The 21,034-nt window shown below is 32.9% G+C and overlaps 1 protein-coding gene across 1 annotated transcript in view; it reads right to left on the reverse strand.

Annotated features, from left to right (window-relative positions):
* Nucleotides 1-20,834, reverse strand: part of Isha (Insulator su(Hw) mRNA adaptor) — a 21,672-nt gene extending 838 nt beyond the window's left edge. Inside the window, exons 1-15 of the mRNA XM_085483717.1 lie at nt 20,538-20,834; nt 19,971-20,099; nt 19,616-19,907; nt 18,867-19,051; nt 18,506-18,781; nt 18,289-18,432; nt 17,276-17,523; nt 17,029-17,208; nt 16,186-16,319; nt 15,889-16,097; nt 15,628-15,805; nt 13,737-14,024; nt 10,911-11,141; nt 5,974-7,413; nt 1-695 (exon numbers count right to left, since the gene is read on the reverse strand). The exon at nt 1-695 is cut by the window's left edge and continues 838 nt beyond it. Coding sequence (XP_085339843.1) covers nt 1-695; nt 5,974-7,413; nt 10,911-11,141; nt 13,737-14,024; nt 15,628-15,805; nt 15,889-16,097; nt 16,186-16,319; nt 17,029-17,208; nt 17,276-17,523; nt 18,289-18,432; nt 18,506-18,781; nt 18,867-19,051; nt 19,616-19,907; nt 19,971-20,099; nt 20,538-20,567 — 4,659 coding nt within the window. The 5' untranslated portion in view covers nt 20,568-20,834. The remainder of the gene's footprint in view (nt 696-5,973; nt 7,414-10,910; nt 11,142-13,736; nt 14,025-15,627; nt 15,806-15,888; nt 16,098-16,185; nt 16,320-17,028; nt 17,209-17,275; nt 17,524-18,288; nt 18,433-18,505; nt 18,782-18,866; nt 19,052-19,615; nt 19,908-19,970; nt 20,100-20,537) is intronic.
* Between the last annotated feature and the right edge of the window lie 200 nt (nt 20,835-21,034).

Raw genomic sequence — 21,034 nt, forward strand, 5'->3', positions numbered from 1 at the left:
GCTGGTTTCACGGTTGACACCCTCGTCGTTCGATATACTCGCCAGCTCGTTTTCACCATCACCACCCACCATTACGTCTTGCTCGCGACGAGCTGTCAACTCTTGCTCCCTCTGCATCAGGAGATCGTGTTGGCCGAGAACGGCGGAGGACGAAGTATCAAAGTTATCCTTCGCTTCCATCGGTTCTCCATCGTCTTCGGACGCTTTCTTCTCAATGTCCTCCGATGACGACGGCGGTGGCGGTGGTGGTGGTGGTGGTGGCGGCGGTGGTATCTCATCGTCCATCAGTGGTGGACTGACATTACCCCATCTAGACTTGCGATTCCGATTGCGATTCTCGGATATGTTCTTAAAGTCCTGATGCTTCCCTATAAGCTTTTGCTTGTCCCGCGGCAAATGATTCTCTCGCTGTCCATGTGCGTCAGGTTCCTGTCCGGGCCATGACGCAGGTAGTCCAGCGCTGCCTGCCCCCTCCTGACCTCTCCACGGTCCGTCTGGACCGTGCATGGCTGGTGGGCCCATCGGACCGAATGGTGGCCGGATATGCGGCCCAGGACGACTGCGCATATCGTCGAACGGCCGGAAAAAGGAATCTGCTTCCCTAGGATCAAACGGGGGACCTCGGGGTGCGAACGGCCTCATCCCGGGTCTCATACCTCTCGGGCCCATTCCCCGCGGATGGAACATCAGAGGACCTGCAAAACACCGCGGCGAGATGATACACGCACAAATAAACGCGCGCAATTACGCATCTTTTCATACTCATCATCATTGAATCAATGAATGGAAGAAGGATAATCATTCCAATTACAAACTAAATTATGAAAAATAAACTTGAGGTAGAGTAATTTTGTACATTCTTGTATAAGCTTTCCATTGAGGGTAAAATGGAAAATATACTAATCTTGCTTTATTGTAAAAATTGGTCTCGAAAAGAGCAAAATCCTTATGGAAACTGAATTTCGGTAGAATTGATTAGTTTTTTCATATATTATAACTAGGTAAATATTTCCGAAATGTTATCCTTCTTTCACGAAAAGGATTCCGCACAATTGTTATGGAAATTGGATTTCGATGAAATTGGCTAGTATTTTTCCTATGTTGTAGTTTATGCTTTGCTGAATGAAAGATGTAATAGTTTCGAAGCTAGATAATGAACTGTTATTAATTTACAGCCAGTCAAACACGGAAAGCTCGGGTTCTGCGAGTTGTTTGACTGGTTGTAGCTCAGTAACTGTTCATTATTTAGTTTTAAGGCTACTGCATTTTGTTCAGCAGATTACAAGCTGCAATATATGAAAAAAAAATCAGCTAATTTTATCGAAATCTAATTTCCTTAACAATTGTGTGGAATCCTTTTCGTGAAATGAGGATAACATTTCGAAAATATTACCCTTTTTAGAGATAATAGTAGTAGTAATAGTATAATAATAATATTAAAATAATTTAGTGACTTTCAATGTTTTATTCGGAATATTTTACACTCGTGCTTTAAAATATTGTACTTTGCAATTTCTATATTTTTATATCCTACTGTAAAAATGTCCGATTTAAAAGAAGAGCACCAATCTAGATGAAAAAAAGATAAAATTTATAAAAAATTACATTCTAATAAATTATATTCTAAATGGAGAAACTAGCCAGACATTGAAGCAGGTAATTTCTTTCATATAATGGTTCATTAGTAGAGGTTAAAACAATTGATTTAGATTGTACCTGTTGCAAGAAAAATTCTATCAAAATATTGAATAAAAAAAGGATAACATTCCAGCATTTATAATTAATAATAATAATAATAAATTAATAATAATTAACTAATGAGTATTTTATTTTGATATTTTGGAACTGAATACTTATTGACTAGATCTACAATATTAAGCTATTAATATTTTTTTAATTAAACTGATATGTATATTTCATTAGTAAATTTTCTTTTTATTTTCCTAAAAACTGAATGTCTGGAATATTATTCTTTTTCCACTCATCCATTCAACTCATAAAATATGTTTTCGTTCGCACACGCGTGTATTCCTATCCTATGAATGCTTTCTAACAGCTGATAACAACCAACAACACTGTTTAAAGCTCCTTGATCCTCACCGTGGCCATGTTAAATTGTGATGTCAGAAGCGAGAAAATACACATTGAAAATTTTTGCGTGCCATTTTTAAATAAAAAGATATTTTGATGAAATACAAATTTGGATGGGTTTAACGTACTTTTAAATTATTCCGAAAACTATTTTTTCCCTGGACAGTCAATCAAAAACCGTAAAATAACTAAAACATCAGACTTTGTCATGCGAAATGATTGCGTATGTGCAAGGCTATATATACGGATCAGGCCTCATGTTATAGTCATTTCACTGTTGATTATAAAGGGAAAAAGGTTAGTTTTCGAAATATTTTAAAAATGTGCTAAAGCCATCTAAAGTTGTATTTCATCAAAATATCTTTTGATCTAAAAATAACGCAAAAATTTAACATGTATTTTCTCGCCTGTGATGTCACAATTTAACATGGCCGCGGCGAAGACCAAGGATTTTTAACGCAGTGTACATTTTTACATTTACCATTTGTGTCTACAGAATGATATTTCAGTGCAAGATAAAAATAGTATATTATGTATCAAGTGCGGAAAGTTGACAATTGATCACGAGTGCGAGGGATGGACGCACGAGCCGAAGGCGAGATGGCAATATAATTGTATTGAAAAACACCACTCAAAGGCAATTCGAGGTCACGATATTATGTCCTCCTCGACATTCTACAACTTTCATAGAGAACATTTTTTCCGAAAATGTTCTATTTTTAAGAGAACTGATTGTATCACTTAAGGGGATATATATATATATATATAATTTTTCAAATACGATAATTTTTCGCGGAGATACGTTTATTTGAAATTACGCGAAATTTTGATATTAATTGCGTGTTGCAATAATTTTTTTTGATTAGTGTATATATATATATATATATATATATATATATATGTGTTTACATATATTTAAAAAAAAATTTTTTTTTTAAAGAGTAAAGTCCCTATTTTAAGAAACTTTCGTTCGATTTTGATTTCATCATTTCCCTTTCTCTCCACCTCTTTAAAAAGTAGGGTTTTTTTTTAAATTGCAAAATTTGACGAACTCGACGAAGTAAAATAAATTTTTTTCGCAAATCTTATCCAAATTTTCGTAAAACATGGACTTTTCCTTACAAATTTAAAAAGAATCAAAGTTTGTACGATTCTTTTTGGAAGAGTTACGGGATATCAAAGTTATCTATGCTTTTTTATGCAATTATCGCTATGAGCATTAACGATACCCTACGCGCGTCAACGATGATTGCGCAACAAATTGCTAATGAAGATCTCCCTTACTGAATCAGTGATCAAACAATTAGAAGATGTTTACGTAAACGTGGTTTAAGATCACGAGTTCGACATTTTCCTCTAATGTATGAAAAAAATGTATGATCCATACATTTGAAGAGAAAAATATCGAACTTTCGATCTTAAACCACGTAAACGTCTTCTAATTGTTTGATAACTGATTCTGTGAGGGAGATCTTCATTAGCAATTTGTCGCGCAATCATCGTTGGTACGCGTCGGATATCGCTAATGCTTGTGATAATTGCACAAAAATGCATAAATAACTTTGACATGCTGTAACTCTGCTAAAAAATCGTACGAACTTTGCTTTTTTTTAATTTGTAGGAAAAAGTTCATATTTTATGAAAATTTGGACAAGATTTGCGATAAAAATTTATTTAACCCCTTAGAGTTCGTCGGATTTTGCTATTTTTTGACAAAAAACACCCTTTTAAAGGGGTGGTAGAGAAAGGGGAAGAGGATGAAATCAAAATCGAATGAAAGTTTTTTAAAGTAGAGACTTTAACCTTTAAAACAAAAAATTTTTCGCTGAGATACGCTTATTTGAATTTACGCGAAATTTTAATATTAATTGCGTGTTGCGATAATTTTTTTGACCAGTGTATATAAAACCATCCTATTCTTTTCCTTGCAATATTCAAAAAATAAAAATTATAAAAGTAGGACGGCCAAAAATGAATAATTTATGAGATATTTTATACTTTAGTTTGACATAATCTTATATAAACTATAAAATATCTCAAAATATTAATTTTCTAATGATCTTATTTCAACTATTTTATAGTGAAAAATGAGAGAAATCAATTGTAAAGAAGACACATAGTTGTTTTTGAAAAAAAGTGTAGCTGCTAGTTGCAACATTCTTTTTCTAGAAAACAAATATGTGTTTTCTTTACATCATTTGATTTCTTTCATTAATGTGTACATAAAAAGACTGAGAAAATCATCAGAAAATTAATATTACAATAGAAAACTTTCTCTAGCAAAATTGCCTGAATACTATTTTTTAAGTGGCAGCAATTTTAATTTGAATGAAGTGATTACTATTACAAAATACGATTTAAATACTTTAATAAAGATAGTAATTTATTTTAATCTTAACAGACAAATATTTGAAAATCACTGAGGTTTCAGAAGAAATATAATTAGTAAAAAATGTTTAAAATGTGTAAAACATGTAATTTAGCAGCTATATTTTTTCTTAAAAACAACTGATTTTTTTGTATCAATTAATTCCTCTCATTTCTGCAAGTATTGCAATTAAATAATCGAAAAATAAATATTTTACGAGATATTTTATATTTTTATAATAGTAAAATTAAAGTACAAAAATTTTAAATTAAAACATAGCGTAAACTATTCACTATTTGGACATCCTATCTTTTTAATTTTATATGTTGAATATTGCAAAGAATTCATTTATCTAAAAAAAATAGGACACCTTCATTTAGAAAATTAGAACAACCTTGCAAGATGTCAAAAGCAATTCTAGCGCACGCTATATTAAGTTTTCCTCTAAATATATATCTTACAACTTTTGTCTAATATATGTATTTTCTTTTCTAAAACTCCGTGATTTTCAGATATTTGTCTGTTAAATTTAAAATGTATCACTCTGTACATAGATATTTTTCATTAAATATAAACATTTATCTATCTAAATCAAGTTTTTGATGTTTCCATTTTCCAGATGAATATATAAAATATTAATGTAATAATAAAAATTAATTATTCTGTTAAAATAAGCATTTCAATGTTCTGATAAGAATAATTTTGATAAAAGTAATTATTTTAAAATAAAAATATTTACTTTTGTTTATTTAATTTATTTTCTTCTACCCAATATGTCAATAATATTGAAATTTCATATGTATATCCTTATAGGGTGTCCGGAAAATCGCCCGCAATACTTGGAAAGTGATTCGGGACCCAAAAAGAAGAAAAATTTATATAAATATAGATCCGGAGATAAATCGTTTTCGAGTTATAACTACTTTTGTGTTAAAAAAATCGTAATTTATAGCCCGCTTGGTTTTTTCTTAAATTTTTAATTTTTAATTGTTATGTTTATTTAGTTTGAAATTTTTATTTTTGTAAATCTAAATCGTAAGAAGGCGTGAAGAACCAAACGCGGATGTTGCTATGGAAACAAATCGTGCACAAGGCACATATTACTCTTGGTGTACTAACCAAGACTTTGAAATTTTTATTTTTGATTTTAAATTTTTATTTTTGATTTTAAATTTTTATTTTTGATTTTAAATTTTTATTTTTTAATTTAAAAAAATTTTTTTTGTTTTTTAAAAATTTTTTTATACTTGTAGATACAATTACATTTTTACAAAATAAAAAATATAAATTTTAAAAAATTAAGAAAGAGTAATGCCAAGCGGACTATAAATTACAATTTTTTTAACATAAAAGTGGTTATAACTCGGAAACTACTTATTTCCGGACCTATGTTTATACAACTTTTTTCTTCTTTTTGGGTCTCAAATTACATCCAAAAAAATGCGCAATTCTTATTAATAAAAAAAATATTAAGCAAGATCACAAAGAAGAAAATAGAAAAGATTCTATCTTACCTGGTCCTCTGGATCCTCGCGGTCCAAATCCATCGGGACCGACCGGTCCCCTCGGCCCTTTGGGACCCATCAGTGGCGGCATTCCGAACACAGGCTCCATTGGACCACCAAAGAACTCCCTTCTGCGAGGATCGAACTCCGGTCGTTCGTTGTGACTCCTAGGATCGAAGGAGTCCTGCATCCTGGGATCAAAACCGTCGCGCCTCATCTCGTACTCGAAACGTTCGCGCTCGTATTCGTCCACAGGTGGTCTACGAGCACGCACTTCCGGTCGCTCAAACTCCTCTCGAGTCGGAACCAGCCTGGCTGGTGGAAAGTCGTCGGGCCGCGGCCCATTGTGACCCAATCTGCCCTCGTAGTCCTCCGGGAATATGCCAGGCTGCATCCTGAGGTCCAAAAAGTCGTCCATCTGCGAACTCCTTGGACCCCCCCGAGATGGGAAACTCTGCCGATCAGATCGGTCAGTTAGGCCGCGCTGTGGAAACTCCCGCGCGTCTTGCGGTCCACCTCGAAAGTCCGGTCCTCGCGGGAAATCTGTCCGGTCTGGGGGCAGAACTCCGCTGAATTTCGGTAAATCCATCAGGGAGATCGGCATGTCGCTGAGTGGTCGCCGCCCACCACCAGCACCAGCACCACTACTAGCACCACTTGTGCCACCGGCACCACCACTACTACCACCGCCACTTCCTCCTCCGGGGGTTTCTTCGAAACCCCTGTCACTTCGCTCGTTATTGCGCTCGACTGTTCGGTTGCCACGTAAATTCCTATCCATCCGATCATCCAATGGCAGTGTACCATCCGCCAATTGTCGCAATCGCTCAGCCAGACTAGGTTTGCCTTCCTTCTTCGCCATGCTTTCGCCCTCCTGAACATTTTGATTCTGCGTGCTCAGTCCCTCCGAATGTCTGACGCCGCTCTCCCGGGCCTCCCGATTCTCTCTGTCGCGTCTGTCGTCTCTCTCCCTGTCGCGACCTTCGCGATTATCCCTTCGTCTATCGCGACCGCGATCCCGTCCTCGTCCTCTGTCCCTACTGCGATCCATCCTACACTCGTTCACGTCCATACGATCCCCACGATCCCGATCGCCCCGATCTCTCCTCTCCCTATTCTCCCGGTCGCGTTCCCGTTCTTTGTACTCGCGTACCTGATCACTCTCTAGACGACCGTCGTTTACGTTGCTACCCATATTCATCGCCGCGATCAACTGATCACTGAGATTTGGTTGTTTATCCTTTAGTACGTTGCTACTCAGACTCTGCGGCATTGCGTCCTCCATCTCCACGTCCATATCATCCGAGTGATGCTGCTGTTGAGGCAGTTGCAGCTGCATCGGCGGCGCAGGACCGACTCCGTACGGCTGTCGTAGCATTGGCAAATTCGGCATACTTGTCTCTGTAGTGGGTGGAGGTACTCCAATGGGTGGAACGTTGTGCGGCATACCTGCAACATTTCAGGATCTCTGAATGCTTTTCAACAATGTACACAAGCAATACAATCATGCACAACTAATAATGCTATTTTCTGTCGCTTCATGGATACTTAAGCAAACTTTAGACAGTCAATATTATGACACAATAATAGTGTACAATAAGATTAATGACATTCTCTCTAAATAGTGCATTAACAATGATATTGCACGATACATATAGATACAATATTTTCAGATATATATTTCAACAAACTTTTGATTAACATAATATATTACATAAATCTTAAATTTAACCTATAATCAATAATATTGTGCAATGTGAAATATTATGCAATAATATTGACTGTGTAGGTCCTACTAACATTTTTACATTTGATATTATTTCTTATACGGAATAATATTTCGAAAAACTCAAAAAACTTAAAAAAATTTGAAACGTTGAAAAAAAGTATGTTAAGTGATTGTCCTGTCTTTTGGCGATAAATAAAGTAAAAAATCTAAGAAGCATTCCAGCCATAACAATGTATGACTATTTATTGCTGAAAAGCATTTTTTTATATCCTGTTTGACTACGTAATTAAATTATTTTCATCGTGAAAGGTTGAAGCTAAAACTAATATGATTGCACTACATCAAATAATGCTGATAATTCTGATTATCGACCCTCTTTATTTTTATCTCTTTTTATTAGTATTATATATTAGTATATTTTTTAAATCTGTTTCATAAAAAATACAATAAAAGATATGAGCAAAAATAAAAAATTTATAGTAACAATATCTGTATAATTTTTATGTAAAAAAAATCAAAACTATCATTCTTTCATTTCTCTTATACACTAATCAAAAAAATTATCGCAACACGCAATTAATATTAAAATTTCGCGTAAATTCAAATAAGCGTATCTCAGCGAAAAATTTTTTGTTTTAAAGAGTAAAGTCTCTACTTTAAAAAACTTTCATTCGATTTTGATTTCATCCTCTTCACCTTTCTCTACCACCCCTTTAAAAAGGTGTTTTTTGTCAAAAAAAATTGCAAAATCCGACAAACTCTAAGGGGTTAAATAAATTTTTATCGCAAATCTGATCCAAATTTTCATAAAATATGAACTTTTTCCTACAAATTAAAAAAAAGCAAAGTTCGTATGATTTTTATTGGCAGACTTGCGGCATATCAAAGTTATCTGTGCATTTTTGTGCAATTATCACCAGCATTAGCGATACTTGACGCGCACTAACGATGATTGCACGACAAATTGCTAATGAAGATCTCCCTCACAGAAACAGTGATCAAACAATTAGAAGACGTTTACGTTAATGTGCTTTAAGATCGCGAGTTCAACATTTTCCTCTTCTAATGTATGGAAAAAATGTATGATCCATACATTTTTGGAGAAAAATTTTTGAAGGAGTGGAGAGAAAGGGAGAGCATAAAATCAAAATCGAACGAAAGTTTCTTAAAGTAGAGGCTTCACCCTTTAAAACAAAAAAATGTTTTTCAAATATAATTTTTCGCGGAGATACGTTTATTTTAATTTACGCGAAATTTCGATATTAATTACGTATTGCGATAATTTTTTTGACTAGCGCGTATATCTGTTTTTATATTATTACGTATTACAGTTTGTAATTTAATATTATATTATTAGTTTTAATTTTTATAGGTATTAGTTTCAAATTTAACAAAAAGAAAATTATCAAAAAAACTTGTAATATTGATATATAATTTTGCAAAAAATATACAATACTTTACAATTAAAAATTTTAAAAATACTTGGACAAATTTAGAACATATTCTTCACGTTACAATAAAGAACAAAATTTATATTCATATATATCCATATAAAAAATGAATGAGTGCAAAGTTATGAAACAAAATTTATATTAACATTATTATTACACATTATTATTATAAATAAGCCTTTAAAGGCGGCCATTTTAAGTATTTCTTATGAGTTAGGTGCTTATTTGTAATTATTTAATAATAACGACATTTGACATAAATTTTATTTTACTATAACTTAGCAACTATTTATGTTATCTATGAGTATATATAGAGTGTATCAGACTACCTGTGCCAGCCGAATAACTCAAAAACCGAGAACGGCAAACAAAAATGTTTCCTACAAAAGTTGTAGGGTTTCGAGTAACGCATTACATAGTAATATTAGTACGACCTTGAATAGCGTTGTCAAGATCACGTAAAGATCACCTTCAATTTCTGAAATAGATCCCCCATTTTTCATTACACATTCTTGTAGCTGATGTCGAGAGTTTTCCAAAACACTATAATAAACATTTTTGAGTTATAAAGGTTTGAAGTTAACAATTTTTTTACATAAATATAAAATATCGTGCAAAATATTTAGTTTTCGGTAATCATACCTTAATACTTTTATGCACGGAATAATGAGACCAATTAGTGTAAAGAAAACACATAATTGCTTTTAAAAAAATATTGTGCACATTACATACATCCTTTTTAAGGGGATCCTAAACGTCTTTGAGAAATCTGTTGTTTTGTTTCCTTTTTTATCGACAAAATATGAGATTAGATAAACTATAAATCTATTTATTGGCTATACAGATTGTTTTTTATCTGAAATTAGACCGCTTCCTCCTTTGTTAATATTAATACTTTAATTTGTACAGGAAAAAGATTTATCGATCTGTATAGTCTCATATAAATATAAATTCTAAGCATTCATAATTCTGTAACCAAGATATATAAAACTATACAGATTGATAAATTTTTTTCCTGTACAAATTAAAGTATTAATATTAACAAAGGAGGAAGCGTTCCAGTTTCAGATAAAAAACAATCGATATAGCCAATAAATAGATTTATAGTTTATTTAATCTCATATTTTCATCACATATTTTGTCGATATAAATAAGAAAGGAAAAAAACAACTGACTTCTCAAGGATGTTTAGAATCCCCTTAAAGCAACTGTGTTTTCTTCACACCAATTGATTCGTCTCATTATTCCATGCATAAAAGTATTGAGATATGATTACCGAAAACTAAATATTTTGCACAATATTTTACATTTTATATGAAAAAAATTGTTTATTAACTTGAAATGTTTATAACTCAAAAAGTACTTAATGAAAAATGTTTTATTATAGTGTTTTGGAAAGTTCTCGACATCAGCTACAAGAATATGTAATGAAAAATAGGAGGTTCCATTTAAGAAATTGAAGGTGACCTTTACATGATCTACAAATGACTATCCAAGATCAAATCAATGGCACTACCTTATATCCCCCTCTAAACCGTACAACTTTTGTAGGAAACATTTTTGTCTGCTGTTCTCAGTATTTGAGATATTCGGCTGGCACGGGTGGTCTGATACTCTCTATATAAGTTTATTTTGACGCCTTTTAAGCAATACGCCTTAGAAATTTGCCCAAGTTTATAAACATCTTGTATATGTAAAACTGTAGTAATAGATTAATGTGTAGCGACTATTTCACGTTTTATTAACAACGCTTATTGTGTACATACCGGTGGAATTTGGCTTATCCGAAGGCGCTGCAGCAGGCGCGGGCATCGGGATTTGCGTCAATAAACTTACGCCAACACCTGCTCCGAATGGCGGGTTAACTGATGGCGTTAACATAGTCTGCATCATGCCTGGTGGTCCCAGCAAACTCTGCATGTTAGGTGGCGGAACTCCGATCGGGACATTGGGCATTAACCCGTGCGTCATTTGTAGGCCCATGTGACTAATCATTCCTGTAAGATTTATGATGCATAAAAATTACATATTGCCGTAATCAAAAAAACCATAAGGGAAAATGGGAGGCCATTTTACTATGAATTTGTATTCGCGTATATTGAAATAATCATTTAAGTATTAATATGTTTTCTCAATGTTTTCTCATTACATATTGTTATACATGGCAAATCTGCATACATATAATAAGTAAAAATATACTTGTCAAAAGTATAAGTCAATGATAAAGAAAAAACGTATATATTTGTATAATAAAAATATGTACAATAATTGCAAATTATATACTTTTTCTTAACAACAATCATGTATTTTTGTTACATTAATTAATTTTTTATTTTATGTTTATAAACGTTATTGAGGTAAATTGAATATTTTACAAAACATTTTATGCATTTTTTAACATTTTATTTTTATTATGGTTTATATAAAATTATGTTAAATTAAATTATAAAATATCTCAAATTCAATTTTGAGACTTTCTATTCTTATAATGTTCAATATTGCACAAAATCTATACATATATAATTTATATAAAAAAATTAGTGTTTATTAAAAAAGTTAACCTTTAAATGATCTTGAAAAATAAATTCAGAAGTTAAAATTCAAAGACATTAATATTTTTTCGAAATTATTTGAAGTATTTTCTTGTGTATAATTTCTCATAGTTTTCACAATATTCGACTATATTAATTAAAATGGGACATCTTGTACATTAATTAATCCTAGCTTCTCGCCGATCATGTTGGAATTGTTACATCAGAGGCGAGAAAACATGCTAAAAATTCTTAGATACCATTTCTAAAAATTCTTAGATGAGAAATAAAAAGATATTTCGATGAAATTGTACTATAGATGGTTTTAGCACACTCTTAAAATATCTCAAAACCTATCCTTTTTCTTTTATAATCATCAACAATTGCACAATTATTGTAATATGAAACTCAATCTGTCTGATCTTTGCACATACGCAGTCATTCCAATGATAAAGTCTGAAATCATTTTACAGTTATTGATTTTTTAACTGTCAAGGAAAAAGAATAGTTTTCGAGGTATTCTTAAAAGTGGGCTAAAGCCATCTGAAGTAGTGTTTCATCGAAATAACATTTCATTGTGCTTTCAGTATGCTCTGTAGGTTCTGACGAGGACCCAATCTTAAATAAAATTATAAAAATATCAAATCATTCAATTGTTATTCTACTCTTACAATTTAAGTCAAATATTGCAATATATATATATATATATATATATATATATATATATACAGGGTAATCAAAAAGTATCGGACCCCCCCAATATTTCCGTTCCCTTGCATTTTACAAGAAAATGTTTTAGACAAAAGTTGTAGGGTTTAAAAAGATCTATTTACTGATCTTATCAGTTTGACCTTGGATGGCGTCGCCAAGGTCAGATCGAAATTACATTAACTTTTTTAAACGGAACACCTAACTTTTTATTGCATATTCTTGTAGCTTATCTCGAGACCTTTCCAAAACACTACAAGAAAGTTTATTTTCGTTGAGTACTTTCCGAGTTGTGAGGCTTGAAAGCTACAGTGTACTGTAGTGTGGGTCCAGCCAGTTAAGGCAAGAGTGGCGTGTGGGTCCGGCCAATTAAGGCAAGTGTGGCGTGTCTCCAGCCAGTTAAGGCAAGAGTGGCGTGTGGGTCCAGCTGGCCGGACCCACACGCCACTCTTGCCTTAACTGGCTGGACCCACACTACAGTACACTGTAGCTTTCAAGCCTCACAACTCGGAAAGTACTCAACGAAAATAAACTTTCTTGTAGTGTTTTGGAAAGGTCTCGAGATAAGCTACAAGAATATGCAATAAAAAGTTAGGTGTTCCGTTTAAAAAAGTTAATGTAATTTCGATCTGACCTTGGCGACGCCATCCAAGGTCAAACTGATAAGATCAGTAAATAGATCTTTTTAAACCCTACAACTTTTGTCTGAAACATTTTCTTGTAAAATGCAAGGGAACGGAAATATTGGGGGGGTCCGATACTTTTTGACTACCCTGTATATATATATATATATATATATATATATATATATATATATATATATAAGAGACGCAAGTTTTCGTATATAGTAGTAGATATGGTCTTAAGAACTCGTACTACTTTAATTATATTGTCATCTTAAATGGATTAATCATTTGATAAAGACCTATATTTAGTATTGGTCGTTTTATGAATTTAATAAATTTTAATTTTATTTCTTAATCTAGCGACTACGATACACAGTTAATAATTAATTAACATATATAGAATAATATATAATTTATATAAAAAAATTAATTAGTTCCATTAAAAAAAACTAGGTTGACTTTCAAAAAACCTTGAAAAATGAATTCAATTAAAATTCAAAGTTATTAACTTTTTTCCTTCACAAAACCTTGTAACTTTAAATTATTTTCTCGTGTTTTCATAGTTAGTTTCATATAGTTTTAGCAATGTTCGACTATATTAATTAAAATGGGATATCTTATACATTAATTAATTTTTTTATCATAAACGTATGTATAATTTATAAAGAAATAAACGAAAAAAACTTGTGCTTGGAAAATGTCGTTGTGATAAATATAGCAAACTTACGTGGCACTCCGGGCATCGTAAAGGCCGGAGGCATCATCTGCAGCTGCGTATTTGGAGGTGGCAGTAGCGCAGCCGATGTTGGCGGTCTGATTGGCGGCGGTTGGCTGGTGTCGACTAATTGTTGTTGCTGCTGCTGTTGCTGCGAACCAGCCGACGACTGTATAACGTTCACAATCCCGTCTGTTAACGTGGGAATAGGAGCACCAGTAGCGGCAGCAAGCGCTTGCTGTTGTAGCTGAAGCTGTTGTTGTAGGATATCGGTGCTCGTGCCAGCATGCTTTAGTTTTCCTGTGAAAGAGAATGCAGTTTTAAGATCTATTACAAATTACAATATATAGTGTAAAAAATAATGTAATAAATATATAATAAATATATAATACACAAAATTGATTAGACTTTTTACCAAATGTTAGCAACTTATTTTATATAAAACTACATAGAATCGACAATATTATCATTAAAATTTGTTTCAGACTTGAATTATAACCAATCTAAATTACACGATTTCATAGTCATTAATCTGATTTTATCTCTCAAGTTGGTTCAAGTTACATGACTTTATTTAATATATGTAACTACACTGGAAAAATAGTATATTAGCTAACAAGTGCGGGGGATCGTAAATCGGCCGAGAGTGCGGAAGTTTGGCGTACGAGGTGAAGCCGAGTGTGACAATCCGCACGATCGGTCGATTTATGACCCGTACATGTTCGCTACGATATTTTGCGTTCGTTCCGTTATGCACTGCAAGTACTGGCACTATGACGTCATGCAAGTGTACTGTTGACAGCGTTCCTTTTTAATTTTGTGCACTTTGAAGCTACTGCAAAATAGTAAAACGGAACGCACTACAGTACGCTTTCAGCAGACTTTTAACTAACCTTTTTCGCTAATAATCATCGAGTGAAAAATTGGTGAAATGGATAATACCATTATTGCATTAATTACATATAATTTAATCGAGAATATATATGATTCGAGTGAGTCATCAAGTGAAAGCGATTTGGAAATGGAATTAATAAATGAAATGAGACGACAAATTAAAATACCTAGAATAAAATGTAAAAATTACGTTAAAAATATTGTATCATTATATTCAGATATGGAATTTAAAAGTTAGTTCCATCGTACACATGGAGGTAGCCATCTTGATTACTGCGAGTGCTTTACCTCGCCGGTTGCAGTAATCGCAACAGGAAATAACGTCAAAATTAATGACGTCATATACTCATGATAGTACTTTCGCAGTGCACTGCTATCTATATCGGAACGCTATTGGTAGTACTGTCAGTACTTGCAGTGCATAACGGAACGCACCCTTTGTGTGACCGGTGCGTGGAAAGGGAGCCCTTTCTAAAATCCCATCATGTGCGTAAAGGGCGACTTTTTGCGCGCTGGTTGCACAAAAGCTATTGATTTCAAATAAATGTATTCCAATAGTGTCATTAACACTATTTGTTTGAAACAAATAAATATCTGTTTTAAAAAAATTTCTTATATCTTATATAAAAATACTTATATGAAAAATAAGTATTTTTTCACGATAAATTAATATTATTAGTTTGAAACAAATGGTGTTAATGGCACTATTGAAATAGATATTTATTTGAAATCAATAACTTTTTTTCAATTAATAATTAGTAAATTAAAACTTGCAACTGCTTTTTAATTTAGAAAACTGTAATATCTATAATAATTTTAAAGAAAAATAGTAATAAATTGTAAACATAAAATAAATCTAAATTGCAAACACAAATACTCTCCCTCTCTCTCTCTCTCCTCCCCCCTCCCACCCCTCTCTCTCCCCCTTCCCTCTCCCTCTCTCTCTCTCTCCCTCTCCCTCCTTCACTTTCCTTTTCTACATACAAATAACTTAATAAAAAAAACGTACCTTTCAAATGAGGAGGTAATGTATCTTCGTCTATCATGCCGCCTTCTTCCAACAATTCCAAGTCTTGATCAGTAATGTTAATCAATTTATTCCAAGGAATATAACTAACACCCAGTTCTACTTCCCAATAATCTTTCCATTCTTTGCCTTTTACGCCTTTACCAGGCGCCCATGCTAACTGTAATTAGAATATATAATTACGCTATGGAATACAAATTTTTCTTGACATTCAAGTTATGTTGCAAACAATTATTTATTTACCGTAATAGCTTTGCCTTGCATTTTGTGATTTTTCAATTTTGTAAGTGCTCGATATGCATCCTGTCTTCGATTCATACATATAAAAGCACAACCTCTTGGTGAGATTAAGTCAATACTAACAATATCGCCAAGTTCTCCAAAAGTGTCCGATAATTCTTCTTGATGCACAAGTTTCGATAAATGTCCCACCCAAAGTGTCGTACTGCAAACTAAAAATCACATTTGTTATTCTCTTTTTTGTTTTAAACGAGGTATATAAAAAATCTTAGAAATATTATCTTGGAACACATAACATACCACTTAATTTATCCCTAACTATCGGTGGTAAACCACGTTTTCGTCGCTCTCTTTCTTTCTCCCGCTCTTCTTCCGTCAACTTTTCGCGGCTATCATCGCGTTTTCTGTCGCGCCCTCTGTCTCTTGAACGAGATCTATAAAATATACACAATCAACAATGAGAAAAAATAGATTTATGCCTTTTTTCATATTATCAATTTAATATTTTTCAAGTTTTAATTATAAAGACAATTTGACTTAATTCTATTTTTAAATAACATGAAAGCTCTTGGGTCCTCGCTGCGGGCATATTAGATTGTCAGAGGCGAGAAAGCGTTAACAGGATGTAACAGGATGTAATTACTCAAATCTTAGGATGTATACTCAAATCTTAAAAATAAATTCCCTGAGGATTCCATGATTTTTCAGGTATTTTTGTTCAAAATTCCAGGTAAAATTAAAATATTTTAAATAATATTTAGAATATAATTTTGAAATAATTATTTGTATACATAATTTTTTAACATAAATGAAGTATTTTTTTCATATAATAATGTAATATAGTATTATATTATAATAAAATATATTTTAATATATACTTTATATAAAACTAATGCATTTTATATTCTTTAAAACTATATTTTAAATTCAAAGAAGCAATTCTTTTTAAATTTCGTGAGTTTAAATCAAATTCCATAATTCCAGGATGTTTCAAGATACAATAAAATCCCTGAAAATTCCAGCTTTTTCCAGAGAGTATACACCCTGACTAAGAATTTTCAGAGTGTGCTTTCTCGCTTGCATTCACAATTTAACATGGTCGTGGCGAGGATCTAGAAGCCTTAAATAATTTTAAATTATTACCTTCTCCGTCGCGATCTACTTCTGGAACGGGATTTCCTATCTCTGTCTCGATCTCTGTCTCTATGACGTGGGGACCGAGACCGACTGTGATGTCGATACCGATCTGGCGATCTACTTTGTGAGCTCGTATTTTCACAATTTACAATTTCTACACTGCTACTATCACGTCTGGCATTGTTTCTGCAAGAGGTTCTCATTTAAAGAATTATTATACTGAAATTATTATTTGAATTTATTGATTATTTACCCAGAATAGTCTTGCATTTCTGGACGTTCGTCCAGCAATGGGCTCTTTTGATTCTGATGTGCAGATTGATTGATTTGTCGAATGTTTGGTAAAGATTGTGACGTATATGGCAGAGCTGGCGGATAGCCAGGCGGTGGCTGACTCATATCTTGTAACACGTTGCTGTTCACATTTGATGTGTAACTTTGGATATTTGGTTTTAAAATATCAGAAGGCTTCAATTCACATTCAGATGCAAATGGAAGATTCTACAAAAGAAAAAATTTGGTATAAATCATTATTCTCTTCTACATATGTGTACTTTAAAAACTTTTTCTAACATGTCATTTTTAATGTTATTGACGATCTTTTTAATACCTGCTATTAAATTTGGCACTGTTAAAAATATTTATCATTAGTTATATATACACACATATTTCATTTTTTAATAAAGTGCAGTTATTGAGAAAACAAAAATTGTGTTGAAAAGAGGAAAGTCTACAGTTTTTAATGGATACAAATAAAATGTTTGTATCTTAGTTTATTTTATTGATAAAAAGTAATGAAAAAAGTGCTAATAATCACATAAACTAATGATAAATATTTTTAAGTGCCAAATTTAATAGCAGGTATTTAAAAAATCATCAATAACATTAAAAATGACATGTTAGAAAAAATTTTTACTAGTTTTCGTAAAAGAATAGAATTTTGTACAAAATTAAATGGTGTGCACTTCAAAAATAATTATCATTAGTTTACATATGTGATTATTAGCACTATTTTCATTACTTTTTATCAAAAATATGTATTTAATGTACCTAGCAATGTTAAAATAAACTGGTATATAAATATTTTATTTGTATCTAGTAAAAACTGTAGACTTTCCTATTTTCAACATAATTTTTGTTTTCTCAATAACTGCATGCATTAAAAAATCATAACTGATTAGTTTCAGCATTTTCCTATAGAAATATATATACATACATATCTAAGAAAAAAAGTTTTTTTAAAATAAAATTACTTAAACAACTTACAGGAACAGTTTGTGCTAAATGTTTATCAAATTCTTCTTCCTGCTGTTTCATTTGTTGCAACTTGCGCATCTTCTCTTCCATTTCATATTGCGAAGAAGAAGCATTGTTTTGTAATTGTTGTAAAGTTTGCAACTGTCTCAGAACCTTCAAATAACACAAAATGCACAATATATATAATGTTATTAAAGTTTCATATTTATTTATATTCAATAAATACTTCTGGATTTGCAAGCAACAGCCCCAAGCTCTCTAGACTACTGTTTGCTGAAACCGCATTGTGTTGAGTGTTGACCGATGCAGCTGTGTTTGGAGAATTAGCAATAACGACATCATCATCTTCCTCTTCACCGTAATCAAAGTCTAGCAATTTCTTATCAAACTTAACTGAACTCTTTGGTTCATTTACAACATCCTGCTTTTTCAAAAGTAACTGTTGTAAACATTGTAACTGATCAAAAATAGAAGGGTCCATTTTACTGGAGTTAGATTGGCTCTGTAAAATAAAGAAAAAAAAAAGAAAAACAATTAAATCAATGAATGTTGATCAAGTTTATAATGCAACCAGAGGTTAATACTACCAGTAGTTTGGCATTGGCCAAATTCGCTGCCTCTACTTTTGTTTGTGCTAGCCATATCGGATCAATCGTTTTTCCAGTTGAAAATAGTTTTACATCCTTTACAGCATTTTTAATAGCAGACGGTGGAGTCTTTGTGACTGCATTTACATTACTTATATTATTTCCAGATGATGTATTTAATGTACCTAGCAATGTTAAAATATTAATTAATTTATTAATATACTAGATAACACAAGCGCACGGTTCGCGCAAAACAAACTTTTTCTCCGCGAGGGCACATAATTTTAATTTGTTGAATTTCAATTATGTACATAATTTTAATTCTCGAATTTCTATTATATACATAATTTTAATTCATTGAATTAAATTTGGGAATTCAAATATATAATAGAACACATCATTTATACATTACAAGGCGCTCGAACGCTACACACCTACCCTAACCACGAATATATCACAACACGCCAGCATCCAATCAGCATCACAGAAAGAGGTTTTAACGCTTCGATATATTCGAGTAATCAACTTAACATACACTTTTAAAGAAAAGGAAATTTAATTTTTATTCACAAAAGGCTCCAATAATTCATAAAAACATTTTAAAAAGTAATAGGAGCAAATGTAGTATATAGAGCACAAATAAATTTATTATAAATTAACAATACTAATAAAAAAATAAACCATTTTATCCTTTTTTTTAACCTTTATCAGTGCATTAATATAATTCAGATATTTTTTGTCTTATTTACCATTGCTATTTACTGGCTGCTCCTTATGTATCGGATGATTTGGATCAGCCAGATCAAAGAGTGGTTGAATGACTTCCGGAGGGAAAACCGCATTCTTTTGCCAAAGATTCAATACACGTATAACTTTGCTTTTATCTTCTTGTGGGCACTTTAAAAGATTGAGAAAAGTGGTCTGCATATTTTTCGCAAATCGCGGAGCAAACACATCTTTCTCCATCCCAAACTGATGTCGAGATTGTCTGACAATTGAATCTATTACATATAATCCTGGTACTTTGTATTCTGCCTTGCACTAGAAAAAAAAATTAGAAGATATTCAGATATATTAAAAAAAAAATTAAATAAATATATTTACCTTTTGAATAAATTTCTCTACACTTTGTACAACATGCTTATAGAATTTTATTGCTTTGATGGCTCCCCGTGTAAGTGAATTCATCTTGGCTTTTGAAATAGGCGGTTTAACTTCGTAAAGAGCGGACAGCTGTAATCAAATAACAATTTATTACAAATTAATTATAGTAGTAGTAGCACGATTGTACCAAGATCCATTATATCTTTTCATAATAATTTTTCTTGCCACAACCATAACACGAAGAATGCATAACATAGAATAAATATATCTCATCATTTGTGCTATATTGAAGCTACATTGAATGTGTTCAAGGATAAAGAGAATTTCGAGTATAGTACAGTGACTATAATATAGTAATATAGCTGAAATGCGCGCGCGAGAGTGAGAGAGAGAAAGATGGAAAGAGAGAGAGCAAGAGCGAGCTTGGAGACGTGTCCTTATTAGCACGAGACTAAGAGGCAACTCGGGTCGAGGACGAGACTCTCCCTCGAAGAAATAAAGAAACACCGCCCTCCGAGAGCCGCCTCCGAGTAGAAGGATGCTCTCCTCTCCGGCGGTGTCGCTTACCTCCGCGTTGAACGCCTTCACCGCCTCCATCTCGCGAGGCGAGAGAGACAGAGAGAGAGAAGGAAGAGTCGTCGTGTTGCCGCTGGTTGTCGTCGATCGAGATTATCTATCTTACGCCGGGCTCAACGCAGCGTAATAATGCGCCGTCCGCTCGAAACCTCGCATGTCTTCCTTTGCTCGCCGCACGCACTATGTAGCCGAGTAGCAGCAGTGCCGAGCCATACCATGTCCAAGATGGCGAATCGTGTATATTACCCGAGATGCCTCGCACGAGACGGTCGAGCCGTGACGTCACACCTGTCGCCCCGCTCGGTCGGTAATGCCAAAAGAATATTATGTATATCGATCGATTGCGTTCGCGCGATATTTTATCGAGCGATATCACACGCGATTGGTTGTCGGATAGAAAAATTTCTGGGGACTTGAAAAATTCACTATTCAATAGCCAATCGTGTCGTGTTATCCATGGTTATGTTTTTCTCGCAAAAAAAGTATTT

The sequence above is a fragment of the Nylanderia fulva genome, unplaced genomic scaffold (genome assembly GCF_048542155.1).
Source record: "Nylanderia fulva isolate GAGA-0341 unplaced genomic scaffold, ASM4854215v1 Scaffold262, whole genome shotgun sequence".
NCBI lineage: Eukaryota > Metazoa > Arthropoda > Insecta > Hymenoptera > Formicidae > Nylanderia > Nylanderia fulva.